The sequence below is a fragment of the Branchiostoma floridae genome, chromosome 3, assembly GCF_000003815.2.
Source record: "Branchiostoma floridae strain S238N-H82 chromosome 3, Bfl_VNyyK, whole genome shotgun sequence".
NCBI lineage: Eukaryota > Metazoa > Chordata > Leptocardii > Amphioxiformes > Branchiostomatidae > Branchiostoma > Branchiostoma floridae.
In genome coordinates this window covers 20579015-20599965 of record NC_049981.1, presented here as the reverse complement: position 1 = coordinate 20599965, position 20951 = coordinate 20579015, and the positions used below count along the sequence as shown (strand labels likewise).

General features: G+C 41.3%; 2 protein-coding genes across 2 annotated transcripts; one reads left to right on the top strand and one right to left on the bottom strand.

Annotated features, from left to right (window-relative positions):
- Positions 1-160: 160 nt before the first annotated feature.
- Positions 161-6980, bottom strand: LOC118411356. The gene is made up of 5 exons (XM_035813596.1): positions 5795-6980; positions 3731-3835; positions 3110-3263; positions 2654-2791; positions 161-1948 (listed from the first exon to the last, which is right to left on the bottom strand). The coding sequence occupies exons 1-5, from the start codon at positions 5885-5887 to the stop codon at positions 831-833; spliced, it is 1608 nt and encodes a 535-aa protein (XP_035669489.1). The 5' UTR covers positions 5888-6980; the 3' UTR covers positions 161-830.
- Positions 6981-8188: 1208 nt separating this feature from the next.
- LOC118411358 (cyclin-dependent kinase-like 2) lies at positions 8189-20397 on the top strand (the record flags this gene model as incomplete). The annotated part of the gene is given in 5 exon segments (XM_035813599.1): positions 8189-9331; positions 10625-10837; positions 17356-17550; positions 18462-18640; positions 20285-20397. Coding segments are annotated over 4 exon segments (655 nt in total), but the record flags the coding sequence as incomplete, so codon positions are not given.
- Between the last annotated feature and the right edge of the window lie 554 nt (positions 20398-20951).

Below are 20951 nucleotides of genomic sequence, written 5' to 3'. Positions count from 1 at the left end.
CGCTATCCTCTAGGTACTCTCCTTATGGTGGTTTGCGTTGTATATCAATCGCTGGTGACCCCAAATCAAGTTTATGGAGAACGGGAAAAAAAAAACCTTAAAAAAGATTGAACCCTGGCGTAAACCCTTGCAACATTAACTGAACACACAGAACACGATGTAACGGCACATACTTTAATCTGCTACTTGGAACAAAGGGAAAGACAAAAACGGGATACACAATGTTAGGTATAGGCGCTAGGCCGTATCGCTAACTAGCTATTCAGGCACCTATGGCCAGTATTATAGATCTTCATGTTATCTCACATTGCGACATCCATATGTGCTCCTAATACACAACGATCATTTTCATGTTCTCCACCCTGTCCCTGCTTTATTCCTGAGTGGCATATAGTGGCATGATGTAACATACCAAACGTACAAGGTGATACTAAATATTGAGACAACCACACAGCTATAGACTGTTGTCCGCAAGTTCCGTCTGCCATTGCATTTTTCGGACGATGTGTGATTTATCAGGAAAAACGACTTTATTGATTAGCCTTCAAGGTGCAATATACATGCGCGTAGGCAGAGGGGTTCGGAAGAAGCCTCTCACAGCACTCGAAGGTACCCAAAAAGAATTATCAATGCAATGCAATTCCTCTCTTGGCAGCCCTGTTATCGACAGTCCTGTTTCTTACTTCAGCGCTCACTACTCCCAATAATCTAAAAAAAAAAAAACTGGCAAGGTGCATGAATTTACGTATACTGGAATACAACGTGAGCATTTTAAACACACAGTGAATGCCCTCCGAATGCCATGAGGTTTTTTTTTTCTATCTGTCGATCTAGACCTTAGTGATTGCCTCAACTTCTGGTTCTGGTTCCTCGTCTTCTCCTCCCGCTTTCTGCATCCTGTCCTTGAACAGGACAGACATGGAAAACTGCATCATGAAGAACACCACGATGGTGATCGCCATGTAGCCGATGTGGCCGTGAAACATGGAATCTATCCCGGCATATTCGAAGAAGTACCCCGTGGCGTAGGTACCGATCATGTTGCCGAAAGACGCCCCGACGAACATGACCACCACCAGGACACCGGTGAGGTCCAGGTAGTGGTTCGCCCAGGCAGAGCAGGCGGGGAACACCGGGCCGCAGCAAAACCCGGCCACACACGTCAGCACCCAGAACACCGTGCTGTCGTTCACTCCCCAGACCGAGTACTCGATCCCGACGACCTGCAGCAGGAAGATGGAGACCCCGATAATCAGGCCCGCCGGCACCCAGTGGGACCCGAACCCGCCAAATCCTCGCCCCAAGAGGAAGAAAAGAAAGAAGAACGAGTACACCAGAGAGGCGCCGTCTTTATCGAAGAGCCCGCTCTCCACACTGTAGGCGAACAGGTACTCAAACAGACTCACCTCCCCGGACAGATACACCAGGTAGAAAAGAAACAACAGGACAACGTAGAAAGACCCGAGAACAGGTTCTCCCTTCACGCACCTGCCAGGGGAGAACAGCCCCTCGCCCTGGAAGGAGCGACACAACTTCGAACTCCAACACGAGACGAAGCGTCTGCAAAACGGCTGTGCTTCCGGATCCGGATCGGAAGCATCCGGATCAGTTTTCTTCTTCGATTTGAAGCAGGCCAAGAAATCCGGACGAGGAAGATCCGGTTGGTACTTCGGGGAGAAGTAAAAGTGGAAAGCCAAGAAGATGACACAGACGGCAGCGGACACGAAGGTGGGGATGAGGTAGGCTTGTTCGATTTTGGACGTCCTCCAGGCTTCCTCCACGGTGAGAGGGGGAGGGGTGGCCGTTCCGTTGACTTCTGGACGGCGTGAGAGGAAAGGCTGTGCCATGAACGGGACAAAGAGCGCGATGAACGGGTACCCCATGTGGATGATGTGGAGAGCTGGCGCCGAGTTGTCACCCCAAAGCTGGATCACCGTCACAGTACCGGCTGTAAGAGCAAAAACAGTACAAAAAACGTATAAATAGGGATATAAAATGTTCAAAATGTCATTCAAGACAATATGGGCATACCAATTGACAAGCACGGTGAATTAAGCCAATTGGGAGTCTTCCGAAAGTTCAGATGAGTTTCCATCTTACCAAATTATCAAGCTGCTTGAGTAATATTGCGAATTTTCCATACGGTTAACAGGGACCTCACAACTTTTGTTGACAGCTCGTCAAATCTATTCAAATGAAAATGTTACCAACATTGGCATCTAAGCTGGACCCCCTCACTCACAGGTGACACCGTTACCTCCCTGTCTCTTTTCGGTACTTTCATGGTCATTGCTCTGATGATGTTACACTACTTCTCCCTCCAATGACAGCCTTTCACTGGCGTAACACTAGTCTCTACCCCACATCACTATACTGTTTCATTACCAGTCTCAAGTTTAAAGTCCTGCAAACTATGGAAATCTCTCGATGAAAACTGTTTCCCTCCTGTATGTAGTCTTCAAGCCTTCAAAACTATTGTTCACCGCTATCTCCTTGCACATGATAATTCCATGTATATTCCATCCCATCGACTCAGAAGAGGACAGCTAAATCCTTGCATTGAACAAAAAAATCTCACTCAAGTTTTACCGTACGTCGACGATTATCCTTAGATGTGATAAACCTGACATTACAGGGATTCAGTGTGACGTACCTGCGTCCGTGGCTCCGTGCCCAAACCCGGTGAGCAGCTTACAGAAGCCGGTGAGCGCCAGAGAGCGGGACCAAGGCGTGCCGATAGAGCCGACACCTGCCGCCAGGAGGGAGGATGCGATCACCATGTCCACCAGGCCTGGAGCAGACAAGTAACGGACAATGGAAACACACCTCAGTCGAGCTTAAGCTTATGCTTATCAAACTTTTACGTAGTGTGTGACGTCTATTAGTTAGTGACCTTGCCTCGATCTGTATCTGTACCAAGAAGCCGTCAGTTCGAATCCCGGCTCTTTTGCCAGTCACCTGACATGTACGTTACCGGTAAGTGTCACAACCTTAGGAATGTCCACTGTTCACTGTGTTTAACCGATGTAAGTTACTCCAATATTTGAAAAAGATTGCAGCTTGACAATGGAAATAGGTTACCCCGCGCATAAAGGTGAATTAGTGTTACCTGGGTATAAGTCAACAACGACGCCCCCTGCCATGTTGGAGAGGAAGTACCCAATGGTGTGGCACAGCAAAGCTCGTGAGATTTCCTCGTAGTTCACCCCTAGACGGTCCTTCAGGTCGATCAGGGTGGGCGCCACCATGCGATGGTACAGTCCCTTTCAACGGTGAGAATTCAAAAGACAACAATGCTGGCTGTATTATAGATGACAAGGAAGGCGTGCAACATTGAAAAATTACTGCATCAGACGTGATCCGGATTCTCGGGGATAAGTAATGGCTGAAATTGCACCAAATATCAGGACCTTTTCTGGCCACCAAACCATTTGCCCTATTCTGACCGATTACTACCATAGGTCATCTAAGAATCCGTATTGTTGGAAATCGATTCATTCCTCGTTGGTTTGTTGTACAGAATAGTTCTATCCAGTTCGCGCATGTAGGGGTATCACGTCGACGAACGGTGGTTTCAAACTGCAATGTTTCTCATGTTTTTTTTTTTTTAATATATATAATGAAAATGTAACCAGCGTCCATCGACTCTAAATACCCTGGGCTTTTTTTAACAACTGATATATGTTATTCCACGGATAAAGATGAACTAGCGTTACCCTATAGTTCTCACCATAGCTATCCATGCCAGGACCAGACAGCCAGTTTTGATGACTCGGTAGTCCTTTGCGTACTTCTTTAGACCCAGGATCCTCTGGATTCTCGATTGAACTTTGCTCTGTGGTGGTAAAAGATTTGAAATGTCTCAGAGGACACGTTTTTATTGCCCATTGCCTCAGAAACAACGCCCCTGCACTTCCATATGAAGCTGCTAGGAAACCCAAACCCCTGTCACTTCTTTTGTCAACCAAAGATCTATTTACCACTCCAAACTGAAGACTCTACATCTTCAGATACTAAAGACTACAAAACCCGGAAGTTCCAGAAAGTTCCTCTGCGGTACCACAACAAACCGCTAGGGCGCCCAAAATCTAATCATTTTAGCTTTCACCAAGAATGCCAAATATCAACGCAATCTGCTAAGGCATTCTTGAGTCATGCTATTTTCAGACACCAAATCACACAAACTAGGCATAAACAGGCAAAAACGTCTACATACGACAAATGTTTCCCTTCTGTAGAGACAGGGCAGCTAGAATAACCCGCCAAAGCTGCTCTAACTAAATCAATTTACCAATGGTCCGTTGTAAAGTATATAAATTTAGAAGATCCATCTCCTACTCAGGCACTGTGCCGTGGAATAGTTTAAGACCAAACGTTGAGAACGGCTCCTTACGTTACACGTCACTTATAACGTTCAAAAACATGTTGCGACGAGTGACTATACATAGTGTACGGACTGACAATGAAATATGGACGATCTATCTTTATTTTACGGATATGATTATGAAATACATTTTTGTATTGAATATATCGTTGTAAACAATTGTGTCTAATATCTTGAACAAAAGACTCCTGACGTCCTCCGCCCTTTAAGTCTTCAAGGCCTTAGCCAATGTATTTTCAAGGTTAAATAAAGGTTGAAAAAGATCTGTTTACGAATATGTCACTTTTTTGTAGGGTCAAGGACATTATATAGGGCATCTATAGTCCTATATACGTTAATTGGGGATTGTCTCTTCCTTTGTAGGGCAAAAGTCATAGAAGGGAAATACGAGGGGCGTGCAATAAGTAATGGTCCTGACCCACTTCCAGTTGTCTGATCTAAATGAAATTTTGTATGTGTAATAATTCATATCTCTATGGGTTATGTTGCAAAAGACAGCTCTGAACTAATTGTGGTTTCTGATTTACTGGTGTTTGAACTTAGTCAGGTGCGAAATGGACCAGGTGTGAAATGGAACCAGTTGAGTGTCGCGCAGTGATCCGGTTTTTGTATTTGAAAGGACGCACACCAAAGAAGACTTTTGATGAAATAAATGAAACTTATGGTGATGATGCCCCATCATATGACCTTGTAAAACGCTGGCATCCTGAATTCAAACGTGGCTGGAAGTCTGTGGAAACAGCTCCCAGACCTGGTCGTCCCTCTTGTGCCATTGATGAGGCATCAGTTGGAGGACCAACCTGGGGTGTCCTACAAAATCGGTGTCCAGAGCTGCATCAAACGATGGGAGAAATGCATAACTCTGGGTGATTCCTATGAAGAGAAAGACTAATAACTGTGCCAAGTTTCGTTAATCTCCTGCTATGGGAAATGGGTCAGGACCATTACTAATTGCACGCCCCTCGTATATGAGATAACATATGTGCATACTCAGTACAGAACACATGTCGATATGGCATAAAGCTAGTGCTGGCAAGCATATACAACGTAACACTATAAACATTCTGATACTGTCCAGAGCCTAGCTTTTCGTGATCGGTACTACGAATAGTTATTTTGCTGGAAACATACAAGATATAGATCGAGTGGTTTTAATCAAGGTACGTCGTATGTGAAGGTTACGGGTTGCTTCTCCCAATCGCAGCAATCGAGTAATGAACATACGGCGCAGAGTACTTAATTTCTATTAGACTAAGTGTATTATCCAATACCCACACAGAGTAAACAACGCTAATCTTTATTTTTCTGTCAGCAAAGTACGTTGCAATTGGGAGTGTTGTCTCTTCCCTAACCTCCATTGCTATAACTAGCGGGTACCTAGAAGTGAAGTGATACCCATTTCATTTTTACCTGAGGGTTTCCACCGGATCCCTGCAGCAGCTCGACACTAGTTGCCTTGGGCAGGCTCCCGCCATCGTGCGGCACTTTCCCGCTCGTAGCCATGGTTGTCTGTGGTCGTTAGTTTACTCACTATACATGTTTAGCCGCCATAAGTCACTTATTATTACCACCTGACCCCAAGAGTTTACGCAAAGGCCTTCGTCTGACCCGACAAACTTTTAAGAACGTCGAGTTGTGTGTTCCGGGCTATAGCTCTTTGTCAGCACAGTTGACAGTCGTATGGACGTCATGACGATGTGCTCCTAGCGTTCGTTCATGTTTATTGTACAAAGATGTTACGCTTGGATCGCAGTAGATATGAACACTATGGTTTTCTTGTTGTAAACTGGACAAATACGTCGGAATTTGGGTCTCCCGCTTCAATTCAAACGGCAGTACCTTTTTATTGTTTATTTGTTCTGGGTGAATAGACAGGGATGACTAACAGATTGCAGAAAATCTATGGTGATAGTAGCAGAGTAACTTTTCCATCGCTTGTAAATAACACAGAAAGACGATGCCACCTTCACTCTTCACCTTATAGTGGGGACGTCTAACGGTCAGTTCTGTATCTACAGGGTTCTATTGTTAATCGTATGGGAGCATGTAGATATACCACTCGGACTGAGGAACGTTCCCGTTTACAAGAATAAATCTTGCTACTATAATAAAAGAAACAAAAAAAAAGATTGCCAGATTTGTCTATTCCGTTGCCCTGTTGGAGTTGCCGACAAATAATTCTGTTTGCATTGTATATGTGCATTTATGAGGCATTTGTAAAATTGACTTCGGTAAGAAGAAAATTAAAAAAAAAGAGACACCGAGTAACGTTAGCTAGGGTAAGGGAGGAGAACAATATGGAAACGAAAAAAATAAAGAAAAACAGTGTTCGGGTTACGGTCGTCCACCAAATTGGGTAAGGAGGAGAACAATATGGAAACGAAAGAAATAAAGAAAAACAGTGTAAAAACACATTAAAACCCCTAGTTACAACCCAGCTGTAACGACATCATAATGTGAAATAAATGTAAAAATAGTTTCATTTTCTTTCCTCCTTGGGGGGTCTATGAAATTAGACATATCGCCAGTAGAAATTGACCAAATAGATATAGGGGTGTCGCAAACTGTAGTTTTGGGCAGACCAACTCCTCTAATAAATGTGTGTTATCTGTCCATTTGGCACAATTTCCAGCGACATGTGGAGCTTTAACTTAGCCCGAGTATCAGCCTGGCTAGTTAACCGTGAGCTTCCATACACACACACACACACCCTCCCCCACCCCCCACCCCCCTCACGGTGAACTAACCGGGGAAGGTGGCGGTTAAGCTGATACTCAGGATAGAGCCAGGTAACTTTAGTGGCTACTGGGAAATTGTAAATGCGGTGTAGGCAGGATAGGGTAGATATTGTTTACAGGTTATGACGCAACGACTGTTGTGTTTTTTGACACCTTCATTTGTTTTCTTTGGTAACCACATCCTTAACGAAACAACAACATTCAAAGCAACAGATAGCGTTAAGGCAATTTTACGAAAGGTAGATATCATTTCTGCCATGGATGACTTTGCTACCTACAATTCCAATGTACAAGTGCCAATACATTGTAAGTACTAACGTTAGCAGTTGTAGCTGCAGCAAGACGTGTAAATGAGGACACCCTTCTAAACAAAGTTTACATAGTCTTTCGCTACTGCACCTGTCTTTGATACCAACCTGGATGTGCAAACCAAAACACAAGTAGCCAACCGTACATCATAACCTGTTAGCTAGTCTTGTTATCCAGAGGACTGCAGACGTTTTGAGGGTCTGAGAGTTAAGTTTCTTGACGTTAAGCCACATGGATGTGAACTGACCCCGTTAGTACAGTTCACACCTGAGGGAAAGACGAGACAGGTGAACACGTGATGGTGGGACGGCCTGTACGCCGTGCAGCCCTTACCGTAACTGCTTCTCCCCCCGTTTCTTATGTGCAAGCGTCCCGAGACCTTACGTTACACTGTGACGTTACAGGTAGTTTTTGATAGCGACCGCAAACTGGTTTTAGGCGAAAGTTTGACAATTTGTCAATGACGATAAAGAGTGAAAGAGTTAACAGTTATTCTGTTCGGTTTGCGCACGGGAAGTGGTAAGGTTGAAATATTGCTCGGTGACAAATATGATGACCTGCTATACGTTACTAGACTTTCTAACGTTTATAGTAATTGGGACAATAATTTCTTCTCAAAAAGTTTGAATATTGCCCACGCTATTTCAAAATGATACTAATTATCTTTATTTTCTGTGTCAAAGGTTTAAAGATAAGCCCAGGACGATGATTTTCGACGTTGGTTTTGATTTCCAGAACACGGTAGCTGTACTTTGAATTGTGAACGCAAGGCGTCGCTCCACACTTAACGTTGGATAGCCTCAACGTCCTGTGATACATCTAACGTTATATTAGATTTGGGGAGCTATGAGATATATTTTTGTTGTTTTTGCCATACTGCTTTTGTAGATTAGTTCTTTCCTCACAACCCTTGTTCACAATACTTCGCTGATCCCCCATCTGCTTGACGTTGAAGAACGGCCGTTGTGTTCCGGTGGGGGTGTGGCCGGCTGTTGTGACGGCGTGTTGTCCGTGGCTACCTCACGTCAGACAACAGGGCGCGCTCCACACGATCCTCTCTCCACGCTCACTTCTCTCCAATGGACAAGCCACGAAACTCCAGGCTACTCCCCACTCAACCAGCTCTCTGTAAATTACGTCTGTAGCCAACACAAAATCGATCGCCAGAGAAAGTATAACACTCGACCGGGGAAGGTTATACTCGCATCGGCACGTGCATTTGAGAGGGGAAATCCTGGATTTTTGTTTCACGATCTCCGAGGTAATTTTCAACACAATATCCCCGACTGTAATGATTAGCTGAGCTTGTTTATTATTTGAAGATCAACATTCATCAGAGCACTGATCCACTGAGATATTATCAACTTGCACAGCACTTAGGGAGAAAAGGGCATAAGGTTTCGGACTGCTTGGGGGAATTTTTGGTGAGACGGATCTCAGGATTTTGGAAATTCGAACCCAGGATTTCTTGCCAACTTGGCAAAGCCTGGCTTGGATTTGGCACGTCGGACACTACCGAGTCATCTCGCCAGTTTCTTCGGCCTGTCTTCAGCAAGAATAACAGCAACAACATTGTCTTGAAGACCTAAAGAAGAAGATCGGTCAGTGAGGAGGCGTCCCAGGGCAGCTGCTTGGAGAAGATTCGAAGCCAACATTCCAGATTTGCAGTGTCGTCAAATCTTGTTTGTGAGATTCACACACCACCAGACAAGCTTTATTAGTTCGTCAAACCTTCCCAGGCGAAGGGAAGGTTTATATTTCGGTGTTTGGCCGTTTGTTGAGGGGTTTCCAGGGGGATTAACGTCAGAAAAGCCGCCGTTCCAGCCGTTCTGGTACGCGATTGTGCCGCTTGACTTCTGAGGGACTCGAGAGGCTCTCAACCCGGTCCTCACACGGCGAGGTGAGTCGACTTGTAAACTTGCCCTCATTACACCTTTCTGTTTATACAGCCAAAGTGTGTGTGTTCGGTTCTCAGTGAATTATTTGACCATATATCACCGAAATAAAAGAGTCTGAAAGTCTTTTTATAAACACTTTAGCTTTAACCCCGCCATTCTTTTCGTAGGCTTGGAAAACATTTTAGAAACGTCTGGGGAAAAATGACACCCAGATGCCATCATGATCCCAAAATTTTCTTGTCTATCTTCGCTTCAGTTTTGAAAAAAAATATCATCAAATTTGTATTTTTCTTTACCCGTGACAGCTGATTTTGTCATTGATTTTTATGATGGCAATTATTGTAAATTCCTGCGATTGATTACAAAGTGGTGGATTATTCATAGTTATGAAACAGACACCGTAACAATGGAGACCGTCACAAACTACAACACACCCCTGACTCAACAATGTCTTCAAACGCATCAAAAATGGGAAACCAGACTCGCGTTTATGCCGTGTTGTTTCTGAAAATAAGCTGAGTTTATAAACCCTTATTGTTTGGAGGTGACAAACGTTTATAAATAAAGCCGCTTGTTGAGCAAGTTTGTGTGTCCAGGACACAATGGAGAAAATCGGGCTCTCCAAACATACGGTCAACACCGTCTGCCTCTGATAGTTTGTTCAGCGATGTGTGGTCACGCCAGGAGCCAAATGTGTAAGGAACTTTCAGTCTTCACTTTCTTTATGCGTCTTTGACTCTACAGGTGCAGACAGGTGTTAAAATTAAGCCATTTCTAGCACAGGTAACAGGTGCTTACTACCTGTCAGCTACGCGCGGCCATTTTGAGGGGGTGAAATCAGGCAGATCAGGTTACCAAGATACTGTACACAAAATCTGCGTCTTGCATGCCAGCTCCTTAAAAGATTCACTCTCGAGAAATCTCAGGATTTTCTCAGGAATTCTTACCTGTAACAGCAGATTTCAGTGTTTTTATTCGTGCCCAGTCTTCTAACCTTACAAGTAAGACAGTTCTGCAATTACAGGTGTGTGTACAAATGGACTATGCAGGTGAGTTATGGTGGAATGAATGTGTTCAGCAGAAGCAAGCTGTGTTTTTGGCTGGAGCCTTGGCAACCTTAAGGCTGTTCACACCCTGAGATTATAGTCTGTGCTATTTAAATCACCTTAAACAAATTAGTGTCAGCAATAACAATGCATTCCTCTGGACTTGAAACCTTTATGATATGTGTAAGTTAACCCACAAAAAGACTGAATCTAATAAAAACAAACGTGCATTTTCTTCTTTCCCTGTAGGTCTTAGCATGGCTCTGAGGTGACGGTGCCAGGATTTGTGCTGCGATGGAAAAGTACGAGAACCTGGGGCTCGTGGGGGAGGGCAGCTACGGCATGGTCATGAAATGTCGACATAAAGACACTGGACAACTTGTTGCCATCAAGAAATTTTTGGAGAGCGAGGACGACAAAATGGTGAAAAAAATCGCCATGAGGGAGGTTAGAATGCTAAAGGTGAGTAAGTTCCCAGACCGAAATCAACTAGTTAGGAAGAGTTAATGAATGCTTGTGTTGGTGTGGATTTGTGTTTGTCCAACAGAAGCCTTTAGTCCCAAAGGCCTTAACAGTGTGGACAGGAGTTGTCAAGGTGTCCCACATTAGAGGTGACAGTTACTAGCATGAAAGTATGTATGTTGTAGCCCCAGGCTAACTTAAATGCATTAGTCTGTAGTACACTGTACAACATGTTTATGTAATTAAGGAGGAAAAGGGCATGAAGTTTGCCAGGCAACCGAACAGATGTTATGCTCATTGTATAAAGTTCTACTTAGTGCTACATACCTATACTCAGGTTCAGGTCCAGATATAGGTTCAGGACCTAAACCCATGGTATATGTGGCTATGTAACCAGAAATACTTATTTTTGGTTACATGGAAAATCAATTGCATGCTGGCATAAATTTTACCGACTTTTTGAGATATATACATGCAAAATTATATACAGGCGTTTTCGTCTTTTTCCAGCAAAAATTTAAGGTCTATGGTTATAACAAAAAGGAAAATATTAGCAAGAGATAGTCTGGAACTGGTTCCTGACCTTTAGCTTATTTTTGGAATGCAACCTATAAATGTTCGGTTCAGGTCTGGTGAACAGGTACGCAGCACTAATTCTACAGTTAGATAGCAGGTATACCTAAGTACCAGTATTGCGAAGTTTTTTCTGATACATGCCAGCAAATTGCCAGACCTTTTTACATATTATTACTTGGTTTGATAATATCCAGCAAGTATTGCAAAAACTGTTTTCTGTTCAGGATTAAATTTCTTTTTTTAGAACTTAAAAATATTGTCGATTATAAATCACTACAATAAGCAATTACAAAAATTGACTGTCATAACAGAAGGCACTGATTCACACAGCTTCACTCTTCAGATCTTTATGATAAAGAGAAATAATATCTAATGACGGGATATCTTGGATACCTTTGCAAAAGCCCTTGTAGCATGTTTTCAAAAGAGTTTGTGTGCAAGATGGTATACAAGGGAATGTGATACCAGCTCGTAAGATTATGTATACACAACCAGGACACTGCAAAGGGCCAGTCCGTCCTTTCTTGGCATAAACACTCTTTTATGAACTGTTATCTTGACCATAAAGCACTTGAGAACAGCGTAAACTCCATCTTTTGCATCTGTTGACAAAACTTCCCAGGTCATTGTGCCATTGTGTGAGGATTGAGTCATGCAATCTTACCCATAACAACAGATGAATTATGTTACTCAATCTGATAAATTATCCTCTGCAAACTAGGCATTGTCATATCTGTGTGCTGCCGGGACAAAAGACCCACACACAACGTTATCTTATCTGGAATCGAAAACGGTAAAGCCAGACTATTGCAGTAGCGGCCAGTTGTTGACTCCAGTTTGAGACTGGACATAATGAAATGGTTCTGTTACCATACAGTAGTTACCAGGTATAGGTGAGGTGGGGTGGGGGGTAGTGAGCTGGGAAATCAGATGTAAAAATGGTCAGCCTTATCTCAGTCTTTGGGGCATATCAATATTCAGTATAACTACGGAGTTCTTTAATTCATTAATGAGAAAACAAAGTCCAAATGCCAATTTAGCTAGTGAGGGAACCTTTGAAACCGTTCAGTACAGGTGTATTTATAAACTTGTATGAAATGCTCTTTTCTTCTGACCACCTTTAGAAGTGTACAAAGTTGAAAGAGTAGGTGTTGCCTAATTAAAAACAATACTGTTTCATACCTTTTGAAAGAACTATTATTATAATGATTGTATGCACAGAATCCTATGGGTTTTGCCTTGACAGGACTAGCACTCCTTAAATCTGTTTTTAAGCTGTTTTATCTCTTCAGGATTATCAAGAGATTTAGCCACCCCCTCTAGGGAAATTTCCCAAGTACTTATAGCTCTAGTGAAAACAGAGGGAATGATATCGAAAGTGATACATTACTATTTGGCATTATGTCCACGACAGGTCGTAAATTATTCAAGGAATTCTTTAGTTGATTGGCAGCATGAATTTGTGAGGGTTAATGTATATTTTGAAAGCTTTCTATTCATCCAGTGATAGATTGACTGAAGAGGTAGTAAATCCTTAAGAACTGGCTTGAAATATTTCATATTAAGGTAACAGAACACTAAACATGCTTCCTTACACTAAGTTACAGATGTATTCAGTGATCAACATACTTAATTTCTGTAATACTGGTATATGATTCCAATATAGAGTGTTTTAGCTTGCCAAATTGCAAATTTGTTATTATAGATTCTAATTTCATATTGCGGTCTCAAAGTCAAAATGTTTCATGCAAATGCAAGACAGGTGCTAGTATACGATTTTTTTCCCAGATCTTTTATCATGACATAATATTACAAGATGACTAGCTAGCTAATGATATTATAATAATTGATCAATATTTGCTAGGAGAAAGCATAATGTCAGAGATTAAATGATTAATATCACAATGCACTCTTACAAATTAATAATGGTTATTATGAGATAATTGCTTTGCGTTCTTATTTTTAAGCATATAAATTATAAGTCTGATGTGCAATTTGCCCTCTAAGACATAAATGTCAATTAGATTTTAATATTTTGTTTTTCAAGGAAGATAAATGAGTGTCTTGCCATGACAAATGGGCCATCATAAATACAAATTACAATACTCTTCAGTCTTCAGATAACAAAGTAAAAGTGAAGCAGCCATCCTCATTTGAAGTCAAGTATGATCCTTGTTCAATCAGCTTGCAGTAGTGCAATGCACCTTTCCTATGGCTCACTTATTTTTTACCTTGCTTGAGGCACAGTGGGTCACCTTCTCAATAAGTGTGTTGGGTTCTTTTACATGTATGTGCAGAAGTTTGATGCTTTAGCAGGGCTCGAAATACCACCTGCATATGTATGTTAGTGCAGGTAGAATTGGAGCTGTGCAGGTATTTCTGGTGTCTACCTGCACCTAACCTGCACTGGTCCTTGTTCCAGGTTTTGTACATAAAGGTCCTATGATGTAGGTGTAAATGGATTTTTATCAGCTGCATAAACTATTACTACTCATAAAGTATAAATTAAAGAAAAAATAGCAATAGTTTTTGAAGATTTAGTATGATTCATACTTCCTAAATTCAGAGTGGGGCAGGTAGAATTTGTCTGGTGCAGGTAATTTTCAATGTTACCTGCACCAGTGCAGGTATGCTGAAAAAAAGTATTTCGAGCCCTGTTTTGTTTATGGCTTGGCCTGAAGCTCTCTAATGCACAGGGCTACCAGCTTCACATCACCATTTAAAATGACGAATGCAATCCTTTAATTAAGCTGAGCCAACCCTATGATCAAACTCATGATGAGGCTTACGAGTTTAAGCTAACAATTACTAATACATGATGTAACTAAGTTCACATTCTTGATGTAGACCTTTTCTAATGGGTAGTGCCATATGCACCTGTCGTATGCAGGTGTATTGTAGGAATTTGAAAGACTCCGTATTTTCTGAAGAATTTTTTTTGTCCAGGCAATACCACAGTTGATCAAAGTTAAAAACAACTTCACCTGAACAAACATGTACACAACTCATATAGACTTTAATATACTCCCATGTGTGAAAGGGAACTAACGCTGAAAGTGGTGAAATTAAATCTTCAATTAGGAGGCTCCACCAACTTTGTCTACATTTTCCATTAAGTCATCCTATTTAGGACAGTTACTTATTACAATCTCAATTTACTTAGTTAATGCAGGTGTTGATAAAACCGTCTATTGTTCCAGGGAACCCATGGTGCCTAGTGTTAGCCTTCTTGTGTCTAACAGCTCTATTGTTGTCCTTGTGATCAATGGGGGGTCGGTTTCCAGCTGTTAAGAAAGAAAAGTCCTACCAAAGACGCAGCGAGCTGGGTAATGCTCGCACGAACGTCTTTGTCGTTCGATCAGCCGTGGCTGCCTCGTTGATTTCACGGAAGTGATCGCTAATGGTTTTGATTGTGTTCCACGGATCAATTAAGTTCTAATCTTCAAACCTATTGTAAACTAACGTAGCAGAATGGAATAGTGCAAAACATTTTAATTTTGTCTAGATTTTTTGTGACTCTGAGTGTACACTCTGTACTTGTCAGTATAGTGAAATATAGGCTCAGTTTTATAACCCAAAACTGTATTGTAGAAAACAGAAAACGGTATGTGTTCAAATCCATTTTTTAAGTAGTAACTTAAAGAAAGGATGTTGAACAACATCCCTGTTGAGAGTGTTGTCCGATTTGTTTATGTATTGCCCTAATTTGTTATTCGAGACTGGACACATAAGAACTTGATGAAACTCCTTGCAGGGTCTTTTCTAATCCACAAGGATAAGAAAGAAAGGGACATTGACTTGCGCTTGTAATCCTAGACCCCTTTCTGCACCTTTGTGCCGTTTATGCAGTCCCATGTTTGTGTCTGGTTGACCCTCGCCCCGCTTGGTTACCTGTACGGTTCTCGTTACCGACATGAGTCGACCTTCCTTCACAACGGCAACAGCCCATGTTCTATCCGCTAAAGCAACATGGGGTAAAGGGGGAGGGTGGCTGTAAGTTACTGGGAGCTAAAGTTCAAAACAGGCAAAGAATTGTAAACAATAATTTCTTGTTTTGTCTGTGTCTGGAGCTATTGAAGAAATAAACTTTATTTGCACTTTTGGAAATGTAAGTAAAAGAGAGGGTGTGCATGCAGCTTGCATGTAAGCAAATACATTTTGTACATGTATGGTGTAACCTCATACTCTTGAGTCATAGCAGCCATGGACAGAGATTTGTTTCTTCTCATGACCAGTTGATGAAGAAGGTTATGTTTCAGTGCGATTGTATGTTTGTGTGTGTGTGTGTGCGTGCGTGTGTGTGCGTGCATGTGTGCGTGTGCATATGGACAGCATAACTCAAGAAGCTGTGTAGCAGCTTCCTAGCAGTTTGCCACAATACTGGAATGGAACTTCCACTTTTGTTATCTATAATGTTGTGGACAAGTTGTGGTCAAGATTTGTGAGTGATAGATATAGGTCATAATTCAGAGAGTAAGTGCTCAAGGTTTGGGCCCCCTAGCAGATTGTTTTGACTTGCAAACAAGCCTAGAAAGGTTACTTAGCTGTGGAGTTCTCCATTACAAAACTTGGGTTGAGTAGCAAAGAGCTCAATTTGCAGTGTTTACATGTCACAGTGTGGCAGTGGTTGGAGTTGTTTGAAAGTTTAACACACGACACTGGCAGGCCAGATTCAAAGGTTAACAATGTTTGGCATACCAGCACCATGTTTGCACTAAGTCTTATCTACATGTATACACTACCTAGGTCATTACTTTAGCTGTGGCTCTACCTCCAGTGTAGTAAACTCCCTAATTTGATTTCACTTCATCACGAACAAAGCCATGTATACTTAATATTTTTAGCATTTGTCATAATCCTTTCTCATGGGGATACCCATTTGTGTTCTTTTAAAGTTTTACGTAATTAGATCATTACGGACTATTCAAAAATACCTAGAATAATAAAGTCTGACCCAAACTGACAGGACTCGTGAAGTTTCTCAGCATTCAGCTCTTAGTTTTCATTGCCAAATCCTTGCGTAAAAGTTTGAATGCTTCGAGGCAAGTTTACATCACGCACATGGCCTGTGATCTTCGGTGTTGCCATGGACGACACAACAACAGACCGCATGGATGATAACCTCCTGTTTGCGCCAGTTTTCCGGATCAGGAGAGCCTACGTGCCTGGATGACCGTGAACAAGAAAAGTCCACAGAAATTTGACATCCTTTCATGGGAATGTAAACATGCTTGACACATGTGAAGTTTACGCTGATGTCAGGAGTATTGTATTTAGTGTATATAACCATGCAAGGAACTTGTCTATAAGTCAATATGAGTTACAATTATTTGGCAATTGTTGACTAAGGAATAAAGAACTTTCAGGCTAGCAAGTCTGGGCAAGCAGCCATACACAATGACATTATATATATATATATATATATATATATATATATATACAGTCAAACCTGCCCAAGACGACCACCCGGGGGACCGGAAAAAAACGGTCGATTTGGACAGGTGGTCGCTGAGAAGAGTATCGACTCAAAACATGTCCGATTGTATATAATGTTGGCATTCTAGAACTCAATGATTTTTGCAATGTTTGTGTTTTGATAGTAGCAAGGGAAAAGATGGAGGATAATTTCAGAGAATGGATAGGCATGATCATACTACTTAAACTTAGACTACTAAAAAAAAAATAAGGGTGGAGAAAACTGGCTGCCATATATTCTATGGTGCCCCGATAGTCAAATAATAAGACTAAGGGATAGATGAGATGAAAGTTTATGTAAGAACCTCAAATTGGACTTTCTTTTGTGTACATGCAGCTGTTGAAATTGTATTCTTGAAACAATATTACAGACATAGGCAAACTGATAATGTTAGTTATTGTTAATTGATTCCAATGTCTTATTTTATTCATTTCATTAATGGCTGAATTGTTGTTGTTTTTTCCAGCAACTCCGTCATGAAAACCTTGTGAATTTGATAGAAGTGTTCCGGAGGAAGAAAAGACTATATCTTGTATTTGAATTTGTGGACCACACAGTTCTAGATGATCTAGAACGATATCCGAACGGACTGAACGAAACTCACGCCAAGCGGATATTGTGGCAGGTCTTGAAAGGAACGGAATTCTGCCATAATCACAACGTAAGTTGCCTCTCTGTTGTCACCAACAACAGATGGAATTTGTTACCTAGCAACTGATGGAAGAAACCATTATTTAGTTATGATTGTAATTACAATTGCAATTATAACTGTATTGTGCTAATCTAGCTTTGACTAATTTTAAATGCAGAATACAGCCTGTATTTTCAATCTTGCAAAGACACTTTACATACATGTATATATAGTTGTATTTGTATACGGGGTAGAAATGTACAATCATTTGCTGAACATAACAAAAGGGTTTCACACACTTCTATGTAGGTACTAGTTGGTTACTAGTTTAACAAGTAGCTAACTCTTACTGGGGGGGTATAGTCTACCTAGTGGACGTTTGTCAAACATGTCAGTCTCATATCATCAGACTGTTTGCCCTGGCAATGGTGTGCACACATCAGGTGGGGGAAAGTCAGTAAACTGTCTCTATTTGCATTTCTCCACATACGAGTGGTTTTTAAACAAAGCCACCACTGAGTAGAGGGGCGTGAGCAGTGCATATATAGCTTACCTTTAAGTTATTTCCTTCACCATTTCAGGCGTGTCTATTTATAGACAGCATAACTTGAGAAATCCTGAATGGATCTTGATGATATTTTGGTATAGGTTGGTGAAAGGAAGAATAGGTTATATCATGAGCCCCTAGCAGCTTTCTGTGGTACTGCAGCGGAATTTCTAGTTTTGATCTCTCATTTTTGTTATACATAACAATGAACAGGTGTGGAATATTGACAAATTTTCATCTTGCCTGAAATTGTACAGTATTATTCAGACTCCTGAAAACTCCTTGAATGAAAAATATAGTGGGATGAATACATCAAACATTTTTTATTGATAAATCCAATACCTACAGAAATAAATGCCTACAATTGACTACATTTCTTTACTCCCATCCATAGATCATCCACAGAGATATCAAACCAGAAAATATCCTAGTTTCCAAGTCAGGGATAGTCAAGCTGTGTGACTTCGGGTTTGCGCGGACGTTAGCAGCGCCGGGGGAGGTCTACACAGACTACGTGGCCACGAGATGGTACCGAGCACCGGAGCTGCTAGTAGGGGACACCAAATATGGCAGGTACGTTGATGCAGGACCACAGCCTGCAGATGGCATTTTTACAGTGCTCACCAGTCCATTTGTTGTTGTGCATCTTATAGTACATTTGTACCTAGTGGCACAGGTCAGCAAGATTCCTTACTGTTTCTGTACTATGTAGCAGGGTATATTTTTTCAGGGAGCGAACGTTGCTAGCCCCTCCTTTTTTGATTGAGGTACCACCCCAAACATTGGACCCCAGCCTCATTTCTAAGATTTGCACCTGCTGGCTGTGCTTCAAGGTTAATAACTTGAAAAGTGAATTTCCTATGCCCCATTTTCTGACAACAAGCCGTCAGGACAATTATGAGAAGGTCACAAAAAGGCTTTATTACTACCCGAGTGTGAAGTCCTTTTCTTGACGCAAATTGCCAACAGCTTTGGCTTCAGTTTTTCATCAGATTTTTCTTGAGGCCTTTGGGTGTTAAGGGATAAAAAGTAAAATAAGAAAATTCTAGCTGATGCAGAACTTGATATCTGATTCCAGGGCATCAAAGTCCTTTTCTCAGTCACCATAAGAAGTGAGGTCTGCCTGTAAACGTGCTAAAATTAGGTAAAATTAGGTCTCCAATACCCCCTGGGATTATCCTTCCAAGATCCCACTCAACAACGAGAATAAATTTCTGGCAGCTATGGCCACAGTTCTTTGATATCAAGTGAATCCCGACTAGTGCGGACAAGTAAGCCCCAAGGGTATTCTCAGTTGAAGATGTGATTTGTAACTAACAGCTAGAGGTTTCATCTTCAAAACAAAAATCCAGCCCCTTTAAGAACCACGGCAGCTGACTGCAGACTCAGGCCACACCAATTTGCTTTGTTGTTTCTCCGATGTTAAAAAAAGATTATGCCTACCTGGATGAACAGAATAATCCAACAAAGCCTGAGGACGAGTTTTATGTAGTGAATACATGTTCAAGTTTTCCTCTCTGCCTTTTCCTATGATGATGTCTGCTTACAGTACTTTCACCTTAAAATGTCTGAGAACTAAGAAAATGAATATGTTGAATTGATAAGATGTACATTGCTTGTTTGGTTTCAATTTTTAACACTTGAGCACATGAGACAAGTTGAATGTTGACCTCTTATTGATTACAGCGCTAAACGGTTTCGTGGTTGTTAAAGCGACTCTTGAAAACAAACAGTAATTTGGAAGCCTACTTCATTGATAGCCTCAGAATATGACATAAAAGATCCTTTTGAATATTTACCTGGTTGATTGACAGCTGTGTTGGTAAGAATTTTGTCTTTGTTGTGGACATATTTCTATTAGTATTACTACATTAATTTCATTCTTTACCTGAGGGGATATATTGGTGAATGAAATCTAATGATATCACAAAATTGAACTTACTTAATGTTTCCATGTAGCAATATTAGCATCACTCAAGGCATGCATGATCTAATAGCTGTACTGGTACTACTTGTGTCTTTAATTACCTTCGTCAAGAAGGTTATGTTTTCGTCAGGTTTCATGTGTGTGTCATGGTAACTTTGATGTAGTGGTATATCAATTATGCAACTTAGTACTTTATTTGTATAATCAATCAGGAAAATTTATATTTCAGTTGTGCTTAATAACAGGAACTTCATACTCAATACATCTGTTTCTCCATGCTGCTTCCACAGGGCTGTTGACATCTGGGCAGTTGGATGTCTGTTAGCAGAGATGCTGACGGGAGAGCCCCTGTTTCCCGGGGACTCTGATATCGACCAACTCTACCACATCACCAAGTGTTTAGGTGCGTGCTGAGGATTTTTCTGCTATTGTCCTCTTTGGTGAACCTTTTGTTCATAATATTGCTGTTGGATCTCACATTGAAAAAAAACATTGGTCCATTTGTATGCAATTCTCAGCTGCTGTTCCCCTAAATTTTTCCTCAGCCATAACCAACCAGAAATCCCATTACATGTAGTTTGATTTGTAACGTCTCCGTCAGGCCTGCAAGCAAAAATGTTGTGTTTTCGGTACAGAAAACATTTGGGTTGGTTGGCAGAGATACTCATATTTTGTTTCTATAATGATTATTCTTATTTTATCTCAGCCGAAGTGATCCAACAAATGCAATGTAAAACTGAAATACAGAAAGACTGATTTAGATGTTGGGTTGAAATTTTTCTACGCTTTGTCAGTGGTGGACCAGAAAAAAAGGCTAGGGTTGGCAGGTTTCTGCTAGGGTCCGTCAGGTAATCTGAAACACACTTATAGACCCAGTGAAATAAGAATACATGTAGATATACTATAGAATAATTTATGATTTCAATCACTTCAGAAAGACAGATCTCAACTGGAGAT

Bases quoted from the DNA above. Each gene is read 5' to 3' on its own strand.
- LOC118411356 (XM_035813596.1), bottom strand. From the start codon at position 5,887: ATGGCTACGAGCGGGAAAGTGCCGCACGATGGCGGGAGCCTGCCCAAG. The intron at 2,792-3,109 runs GTAACACTAATT...TGTCTGCTCCAG, and splicing joins CGTTGTTGACTTATACCCAG to GCCTGGTGGACATGGTGATC. The intron at 1,949-2,653 runs GTACGTCACACT...TTGCTCTTACAG, and splicing joins GCACGGAGCCACGGACGCAG to CCGGTACTGTGACGGTGATC.